The sequence below is a fragment of the Microtus ochrogaster genome, unplaced genomic scaffold (genome assembly GCF_000317375.1).
Source record: "Microtus ochrogaster isolate Prairie Vole_2 unplaced genomic scaffold, MicOch1.0 UNK115, whole genome shotgun sequence".
NCBI classification, from domain to species: Eukaryota; Metazoa; Chordata; class Mammalia; order Rodentia; family Cricetidae; genus Microtus; species Microtus ochrogaster.
This window is the reverse complement of record NW_004949213.1, coordinates 696,046-705,607: the sequence shown is the minus strand read 5'-3', so window position 1 is coordinate 705,607 and position 9,562 is coordinate 696,046. Positions and strand designations below refer to the sequence as shown.

Genomic DNA, 9,562 nt, shown 5'->3' with positions numbered 1-9,562 from the left:
CAGCTTGTTTCTCTTTCCTGAGACTGTGTCTCACTCTGCAGCCCAGGCTGCCTAGACTTCATAGATATCCTCCTGCCTCAGTCTTCCTGGTTATGTAAGAAATGGGGTTATAAGACCAGGACTTGGGAGACTCAGGAAGGATTGCTAAAAGATCAGTCTAGGTTATACAATGGGTCACAAACTAGCCTGATCCATAGTATGAGACTTTGTAAAACCACTCACCACCCACCCAAAAAAGTTAATTAATAATAAGAAAGTCGGCTGGGGATGCAGCCCCTTGGTAGAGCATTTACAGTGCCCTGGGCTGTGTGTGTATGTGTTACACACATACACAAACCAAGAGGGCCATCCTTTGGAGGCAACCACAGGCTATTCGTGCACCTCAATAGCAATGCAGGCTGGTCTCTGTCACTTCCTGTGCGTTTTGGGGCTGGCTAGTGGAGAGAAGTGAGAAGGGACCACTTTTTATTTCCCTAGCTTTAAATCCGATTTGCATCAGCCTGGGCTCAAAAGACCTAACTAAATAAACAGCATTAAAAGAACGTTTTTTGTCTTTTTTTTTTTTTTAAATCTGGCTTGGATAGAATGTGGGCTCCAGAAACTTCGGAGTTTTTTTTGTTTTTGTTTTTTTTTTTACTCTCTAAAAATATCAGTTGACTTAAAAGAAATACCGTCGTCTCAACAGACTACCAGAAAATCCACCACCGCTGACCGGTTTCCCATGCCACTGTGTGTGCTGTCTTCTGCTGAGTTTGCCTCTCTCTTTCAGTTACATTATTCAACCTTGATCTCCCCATTTCATCTTATGAGTGTCTTCAAGATTAATCTTACTTTTTTTTTCACTAGGTGGCCGTGGTACAAAAATTCACATTTGCAGATCAGAAAAAGGATGAGAATTCCTTTTTCTCCAACTTTCGGTCTCTTTCGGGGTATGGTGGAACTGGGGTGGCGCGTGACAAAGCCCATACTCCCCAATCCCACATAAACGCCTCACCAGGTTGCTGGAGACTACCCTCTTCCCCTCCGCAGAGGAACTGTTGCGCGCACTGCGCAGACTCCCCGCTGCAGTGGGCGTGGTTCGCGGAGGCTCCGCCTCCTCTTTCCTCCCGCCCCTACTCAGTTGCTTCAGCACAAGCTGGGGCCCCACCGAGATAGCAGCGGCCGGCGGAGTAAGACCGGGGTCGTATTAGGGAGGGGGCTGGGTGCGGGAGTGTGGGGACCGGGAGGCCGGGATGGCCCTGGGCTGTGAGCCTCAGGTGTCTAGTCAGGTAGGTCTACCTAGGACTAGGCGGACGCTCCACCTGGAACATTCCGTGAGTCATCCCAAGGCTGAGAAGAACCAGGCACAGAGATTCGGGGCTCCACAGGCCCCCAACTAGGAATGTATTTTTGGAATAATCTAGATTCGAGCTCAGCAGGGAACAAAAAGGGTTGCCGATGGGGAACAACGTGGGTGCTAATGACAGACAAGCTGAAGGCTTTGAAAGGTGGCAGGATGACGGCACTGGAGTGATAAAAAAAAAAAAAAAAAAGGAAAGCAGATTCATTGGTCCTTCAGGGATTTCAACATCCCTGCTGACCAGCGACCAGCTTCCTCCTTATGGGGTGCTGGGCATAGGGCCAAGGGCCCCCGTGATCTCCGGAAAAAGGGTTTTGGTGGATCTCATTCATAAGCTCAAGGACATCCACTTTTCTGCGATACCCCTGAAAGCCCAGGCCGACCCACACAGTGCCTGCTTTTTGTTTTCCCCAGCCTCCAGTCTCCGACACACCCACCTTGCCGCCTCGGCTCTGCAGTCCCCCAGCTGCCAGGCAATATGAAGCCTAAACTGATGTACCAGGAGGTAGGAGGATGGGATGCCTAGCGGGGAGGGCTGGCTGTTTTGAAGGGTAGGAGACCCACCAAACCATCATGTTACTCCCACTCCCCTATTGTCCCTTCCTAATCCCACAGCTGAAGGTCCCTGTGGAGGAGCCTGCAGGAGAACTGCCCATGAATGAAGTTGAGGCATGGAAGGCAGCAGAGAAGGTAGGAACAAGCTGCTTCCCTTGAACTTTCTCCGACTGTTGTGGTGACCAGGCTTGTGTAGGCTGACAACTCCCTTCCTCTCCCCCACAGAAAGCCCGCTGGGTCCTGCTGGTCCTTATCCTGGCGGTGGTGGGCTTTGGCGCCCTGATGACTCAACTGTTTCTATGGGAATATGGGGATTTGCATCTATTTGGACCCAACCAGCGCCCAGCCCCCTGCTATGACCCCTGCGAGTAAGTGGAAGGAGAGCTGGATGGTGGATGGGAGGGGTCCTGCCAGCCCAGAGGCACTTAAGCCTGCAAGAATACCACGCGCTTTGGTGTACCCAGTGCTGTGATGAGGGGGTTGTGTGTGCCCACATCCATGCCCACTCCCCCCCTCCCTTGCTGTTTCCATGGCAGCCACAGCGTCATCATCCTTTATACAGGCCTGTGAACACATGGGCACAGCATCCCTCATCTACATCTACACACACACACACACACACCCCACATCCCTCCCACACCTCTAGACACACCAGTGGCACACACATACCAGACTTTCATCCACATCTGGGAACCAGCAGAGCCTTTCTGTCCCAACCTGTCATCTCTGGCCCTCTGTGACTGACAGATGTCCTCCATACCTTTAGAGCCGTGCTGGTGGAGAGCATTCCTGAGGGTCTGGAGTTCCCCAACGCCACCACGAGCAACCCGTCCACTAGCCAGGCCTGGTTGGGCCTCCTTGCCGGTGCTCATAGCAGTCTGGACATCGCGTCCTTCTACTGGACCCTCACCAACAATGACACCCACACTCAAGAGCCCTCTGCCCAGCAGGTACACACAAGCCTCGCTTACCGCCACCCCTTCCCCACCGCGTCCCAAACTGGCTGTGGGAATAGTGATAATGAAGGGGGAGGGACTTCCTGCCACCCTCGAGACAGGTGGGAGTGTCCTACAGGCTAACTGGACACAGGTGTTTAGTATTAGCTGACGTCAGACAGGCTTCTGAAGAAAGGGTGGTGTTTTGGAGTCCTGATTATCTGGAGGCCTCTGAATGTCAAGGAGCGACTTTGGTTATGATGAATTGGGCTTGAAGATGTCACCCTGAATCCATCACACAAAGAAGGAACAAGTCCAGCCCAAGTCCGGCTGCCACCTTCCTTGCTGTGTGTGACCTTAGGCAGTCCCCCTCTCCTCCCAGGCTTCCCTCACCTTATCTGAAAATTGCAAACAGCACGGGCACAGCACGCTGCTTCACTGCTGGGTTCCTGTGAGGACATGGTGGGCTTAATCTGTGCACATTTAGTCCAAAGCCTGGAACAGACTCAGCTCTTTCTGAGTGTTTACTGTTAAGATATGATTGTTATAGCAAGGCTGTGGTGGCACATGCCTTTAATCCCAGCACTCGGGAAGCAGAAAGGCAAGCAGATTTCTGGGAGTTCAAGCCAACCTGGTGTGCTGAGTGAGTTTCAGAACAGCCTGGGCTACAGAGAAACCCTGTCTCCAGGGTGTGTGTGCAGGGGAGATGTGATTGTTAAGCCTGGCATGAGGGTGCTCATCTGGAATCCCAACATTCTGGAAGCTGGTCCTTGTGGTGCACTCTGATAGTTCCAGCTACTTGGAGGCTGAGGCAGGAGAATCGCAAGTTTAAGTCCTGCTGCAGCTTCAGATCAAGTTTATGATCAGTCCGAGCAACTTAAGGAGATTCTGTGTTCAAGTGAAGTAGAAAAGTGAGGCCCTGGGAAGATGGCTCAGCAGGTAAAACTGCTTACCACACAGACCTGACAACCTGAGTTCAGTCCCAGGAACCCACAGCCAAAGGAAATAACTGACTCCTGAAAGTTGTTCTCTGACATCCACATGTGTGTATACAAACATGCATACATACATACACACTCACATATACAAAATAATAAAATCTTTACAAAAAGGAGAGTTTTAGCCAGGCAGTGGTGGTGCAGACCTTTAATCCCAGCACTCAGGAGGCAGAGGCAGGTGGATCTCTGTGAGTTTGAGGTCAGCCTGGTCTACAGAGTGGATTCCAGGACAGCCAGGGATACACAGAGAAACATGTCTTGAAAAAAAACCAAAAAGGGACTGTGTATGTAACTCTGGAGTAGAACACTTGCCTGTCAGGCGCAAGGCTCTGCGTCAGCACCACACACACAAAGAAAGATGAAGGGTTTTGATGTCATAACCTGTGAATCCTCTAAGGTTGAAGTGAAGTCTGTTCGTTCTTACAGGGGACCCTGTGAGGCTGGTATTGAAGCACTGGCTGGCCCAGCCCCTCAGTAGCCGTCTCCCAGCCCCTCAGTAGCCGTCTCCTAGCCCCTCAGTAGCCGTCTGTCTCCCACAGGGTGAAGAGGTTCTCCAGCAGCTCCAGGCTCTGGCACCTCGAGGTGTGAAGGTTCGCATCGCTGTGAGCAAACCCAACGGACCTCTGGCTGACCTGCAATCCCTGCTCCAGAGTGGTAAGCTGGCAACACAAGGGTGGCGGGCCTGGGGCTACCCATGCTGGCCCCTGACTGCTGCCCCTGCTGTCTGTCACAGGTGCCCAAGTCCGCATGGTGGACATGCAGAAGCTGACCCATGGTGTCCTGCACACCAAGTTCTGGGTGGTGGATCAGACCCACTTTTACCTGGGCAGTGCTAACATGGACTGGCGCTCTCTAACCCAGGTCTGTGTGTACCCTGCCCACCTTCATTGCCTCTTCCTGAACTTCCCTATACATTCTGTGGTTCAGCCCTCTGAACCTTATTCCTACAGCAGCTTAGGGCTCCCTCTGAGTCCTGCTGGCAACTGCCAGGACACAGCACTGGAGGTCCTATCCACTTACCTGGCCTTCATTGTACATTCCTTGTGTGTATTTGAAGCCCATCTCTGACCTGGAGGGCTCTGGGAACGTGGGGGTAACAGGTAGGTTTCCTGGATGTGCAATTCAGTGTAGAGCCTGGCTTATCACCAGGCAGCTACAACTCAGAGAGTCAGGGCCAGGATGGGAAAGAAACAAAGGCCGGGGTGAGATGGTGGTACAAGCCATGTCAGGGTGGGATGGGGGTACAGGCAGAGGGTCATGGGTGGGGTGGGGGTAAAGGCAAAGATCAGGCACAAAAATGGGGACCTAGGAGGAGGGTCGAGGGTGGGATGGGGGTACAGGCAAAGGATCCAGCATGGGATGGAGATACAGACAGAGGGTCTGGACAGGTTAAGGGTATAGGCAGGTAGAGGGTCAAATGAGGTGGGATAGAGGGAAAGCACAGGCAGAAGCTCGGAGATGAGGTTGGAAGGTGTCATAGGCAGGGTGGTCAAGGATAGAATGGGGAAGTTGAGGCAAAGAGAAGATCTAGGGTAGAATGAGAAGACACAGGCAGAGCTCAGAGCTGGAATGGGGTAACACAGCAGGCTGACTGTAGCAGTCTAAAGCAAACATCTGACCCAACCTGGGATCTTTGGGAAGGGTCCCCAAAAGAGGAGATAGCTAAATCTGCCTGAAGCATCAGCAGGGACCAGCAGAAGAGGGACTGACTCAGAACAGACACGACTCTAATTCACTCCAGTGAATACTTCCCTTGACTCCTCGTCTCAACAGCCATGCAGGGACATGCTAAAGACATAGCATTCCCATGTGCTTGTCTTCCTTCCCAATGGGGCCTGTTGAGAGCCCAGGAGAATGCCTGGCACAGTCTGGGCCAACACCTGAGGCTGAGCTGGAGCTGGCTGGCATAGGGCAGAAGCAACAGGCGCAAAGTCTCAAGAAACAAGTAGCTCACCGGACTTAGTGCTGCAGGCCTGCACCTGCCTATTGTGTGTAAGGCCCTAATTTCAGCACCTAGTGTCCCAATAAAATAAAAGCCATGCAACTTTGCAATGACTGAATGTTTCAAAACAGAAGTCAAGTTTGTGGCTATACTTTTAAGTTCTTGGGTGTTAGCACTTCAGAGTGGAGGTGCAGGGAAAGATTGGGTGACCGAGTTGACGGAGGCAGCAGGTAGAACATGACAGCTATCATCAGTGAGTCCCCAGGCTCAGCACTGCTCTCCCACAGGTCAAGGAACTGGGCGTGGTCATGTACAACTGCAGCTGCCTCGCTCGAGACCTGACCAAGATTTTTGAGGCCTACTGGTTTCTGGGGCAGCCTGGTAGCTCCATCCCTTCTACCTGGCCACGGCCCTTTGACACCCGCTACAATCAAGAGACACCAATGGAGATCTGCCTCAATGGCACCCCAGCTCTGGCCTACCTGGCAGTAAGTTGGGGGAAGTGGGTCTTCACATGCTCCCGGCCACACTTCACCACTCCCTGCAGCCTCCATCAAGGTCTACCTGGGGATTGTTAAGAAGGGGGGACTGGACTTCGCCTTGGGCTATTTCTCAAGCTCCCTCAGCACTGGATTCCTCTGGGAAACAGATATCCTGGCATTCCCAACCTCTGTGTGAAGGACACATGGTCCAGATACCCCTTGATGATGTCTGAACCAGCCACGGTAGCTCTTTCCAGCTACTGATTTACTTAGTCAGGGTCTCATGCAGCCCACACTGGCCTTGAGTTATGTACCTATGGATGATCTTGAACAACTTTGCTGGGGGTTTTGGGTTTTGGTTTTGTTTTGAAGACACATCCTCACTATGTAGCCCTCACTGGCCTGGAACTCACAGAAATCATGTCTTTGCCAGCTGAGAGCTGAACTTGAAAGCATGGGCCGTCGTGCCCAATCTTTTTTTTTTTCTAAAATTTGTTTTATTGACCAAGTGTGGTGGTATATACTTTAATCCCAGCACTCAGGAGGCAGAGGCAGGAAAATCTATGTAGGTTCCAGACCAGCCTGGTCTACCTATTGACGAGGCCAGCCAGGGATGCATGATGGATCCTGTTTCCAAAAGAGATTGGGGAAGACACCTGCTGTTGACCTCTTACCTCCATACAAGCATGTATGTATAAATGCATGTGCTTGTGTCCTGTGCATTCATATAGGCATGCACACACACAGAGCACATGGTATACATCATTATTGTCTTTTTTTTCCAAGACAGGGTTTCTCTGTGTAACCCTAAATGTCTTGGAACTCATTTGGTAGACCATGCTGGCCTCGAACTCACAGAGCTCCATTTACCCCTGCCTCCCTCTGCCTCCCAAGTGTTGGGATTAAAGGCATGTGCCACAACCAGCCAGCTGTTCTTTTTCAAAAATTCTTCATTGAGTGTGTGTGTATGTATAGGCATGTACACATGAATGAGGGTGCCCATGGAGGCCAGAGGCACTGGCTTCCCCTGAAGCTGAAGCTACAGGGTCTGTAAACTGTCCCACGTGGGTGCTGGGAGCTGAACCCCAATCCTCCGCGAGAACAGGACACACACTCTTAACCACTGAGCCAGCCCTTCTTTATTTATATATTTATTTCTTGAGACAAGGTCAGGCAACCCTGGAACTTTCTGAACTTCTGACACTCCTGCTTCTAATTCCCAAGTGCCAGCAACCGCTAGAGTGCTCACCTCTTTTTCCTCTGGAACAGGTCTGTGTAGCCCAAGCTTACACCCATCCCTTGATCCTCCTGCCTCAGCCTCCTGAGTGATGGACTGTAGGCGAATTTGCCACCATCTGCACCGACTCGGGCAGTTACTGAGCGTAATAGACAAAACTACTGATTTCAGCTATTGCTATGTTTTTCAGCTGAGGAAAGCAATTTGGGGCTTCCTGTATTACCCCTTGAGTAAGTCATCAAGCCCAAAGTCATGGTCATGAATCATGGATATAGGGAAACAAGATCTTGGGTGCCCTTTGTAACCATTGTTTTCCAAAGCAATGAACACTTCCTTTTTCCATGGCCACTTCTTCTTCTTCTTTTTTTTTTTTTTTTTAAAAAATGTGTAGCCCAGGCTGGCCTCGAACTCGTGATCCTCCTGCCTCTGCCTCCTTCAGCAAATCCTACCGGCGTGTGCCACCACAACCAGCTTCCATGGCCACTTGTACTTTTACACTTGGAGTTTCCTCGGGACCCAAGCAAAGGACCTGTTGTGACCCCTGACACATGAGGAGTTGCCTGGTCAGGGCTGAATGTGACAGAATAGAGCAAAATTTCTACGTTAGTTGACTGAAGGTATCACTAAAACCCTGTCTTTAGCCAGGTGAAGTGGCATCTGCCTGTAATTCTAGCACCAGGGAGAGTGGGGGCAGGAGGATCAAGAGTTCCAAGTTATGCTGGCTACATAGGAAATTGCAGACCAACTAGACTACATAAGATCCTATCTCCAATAAAACCAACCAACCAAAACAACGACAAAAATCATAAGGAGCTAGGGGAATGGCTCAGTGGGTAAAGCACTGGCTGTAGAAATATGAGGGCCTGAGTTCAAATCCCCAGAACTCACATAAGCCTGGCATGGTCATGCGCATCTGTATTCCCAGCTCCTCTGGAGATACGGTGGCAAAGAGACCCTGTGTCAAACCAAACGGGAGGCAAGTGTCCTCTGACCTCCACACACACCAAAATGAGAGAGAGAGAGAGAGAGAGAGAGAGAGAGAGAGAGAGAGAGAGAGAGAGAGATTTGCATTTGAAGCAAGTCCCCAAGTAACAAAGTGACATTATTGCTGCTGGATCAGGACCCACCCAGCAGTATGAATTCCGGAACTAAGCACTTCCATCTTGGCTGTACTAATTTTGCTTGTGACTTTAGGCAAGTAGCTTGCCCTTTGCGCCTGTTCCTCCCCTGCAAACGAGATGGTCATTATCTTTCCCTTCATGGAGGCTGTGTTAGTGAGCTCCATAGCACCTGGACACACACTCTTATTGTGAATTGTCCGGACTTGGGGATCCACTGTGATCCTGCCCCTAATAGGACACATGTATTGACTGTCCCCTCACTCCCAGAGTGCACCCCCACCGCTGTGTCCAAGTGGCCGCACCCCAGACCTGAAGGCTCTGCTCAATGTGGTGGACAACGCCCGGAGCTTCATCTACATTGCAGTCATGAACTACCTGCCCACCATGGAGTTCTCCCATCCACGCAGGTACTCCGGGTGGGGGCAAGGCTCAGGATGGGGAGCCCCTGTGACAGGAGGGCTGAGGGGGCTCTGGGAGCAAGCAGGAGACCCAGGCAGTATAGCAGATACAAGGGAAATATGGACGCGAGGGTTGTAGCTCAGTGACAGAGCTCCTGTTTAACACGCTAGAGGCCCCAAGGAGGGGTGGGGCAGGGAGTGATTGGGTGTGAGGTCAGACGATAAGAGAGCTGGGAAGAAGGCTGAGTGGTAAAGCGCTTGCCAAGCAAGAGTGAGGACCCATTTGGATCCCCAGCACCACCGCAGATGAAGGTAGGCATGATAGCATTCATCTTTAACCCCAGCTTGGGGACAGAAACAGATGATCCCAAAGGCTCACTGGAAGGCCACCCTAGCTGAATTGGTGTGTTCCACATTCAGCAGGAAACCTCGTCTGGAGAGATCACATAGCAGTTAAGAATCTTGCTGCTCAGTTCAGTCCCAGCACCTACATTGTTCCTAACTCCCATGTCAGGTGGCTCACAACTGCCTGTAATTCCAGTGAGTACACACACA

At 51.3% G+C, this 9,562-nt stretch overlaps 1 protein-coding gene across 1 annotated transcript in view; it reads left to right on the top strand.

Moving 5' to 3' along the window:
* The first annotated feature begins 1,082 nt into the window (after window positions 1–1,082).
* Pld3 (phospholipase D family member 3) overlaps window positions 1,083–9,562 on the top strand; it is a 12,260-nt gene continuing 3,780 nt past the window's right edge. The window contains exons 1-9 of the mRNA XM_005371594.3: window positions 1,083–1,169; window positions 1,754–1,844; window positions 1,955–2,029; window positions 2,120–2,262; window positions 2,661–2,844; window positions 4,367–4,481; window positions 4,561–4,688; window positions 6,057–6,257; window positions 8,877–9,016. Coding sequence (XP_005371651.1) covers window positions 1,818–1,844; window positions 1,955–2,029; window positions 2,120–2,262; window positions 2,661–2,844; window positions 4,367–4,481; window positions 4,561–4,688; window positions 6,057–6,257; window positions 8,877–9,016 — 1,013 coding nt within the window. The 5' untranslated portion in view covers window positions 1,083–1,169; window positions 1,754–1,817. The remainder of the gene's footprint in view (window positions 1,170–1,753; window positions 1,845–1,954; window positions 2,030–2,119; window positions 2,263–2,660; window positions 2,845–4,366; window positions 4,482–4,560; window positions 4,689–6,056; window positions 6,258–8,876; window positions 9,017–9,562) is intronic.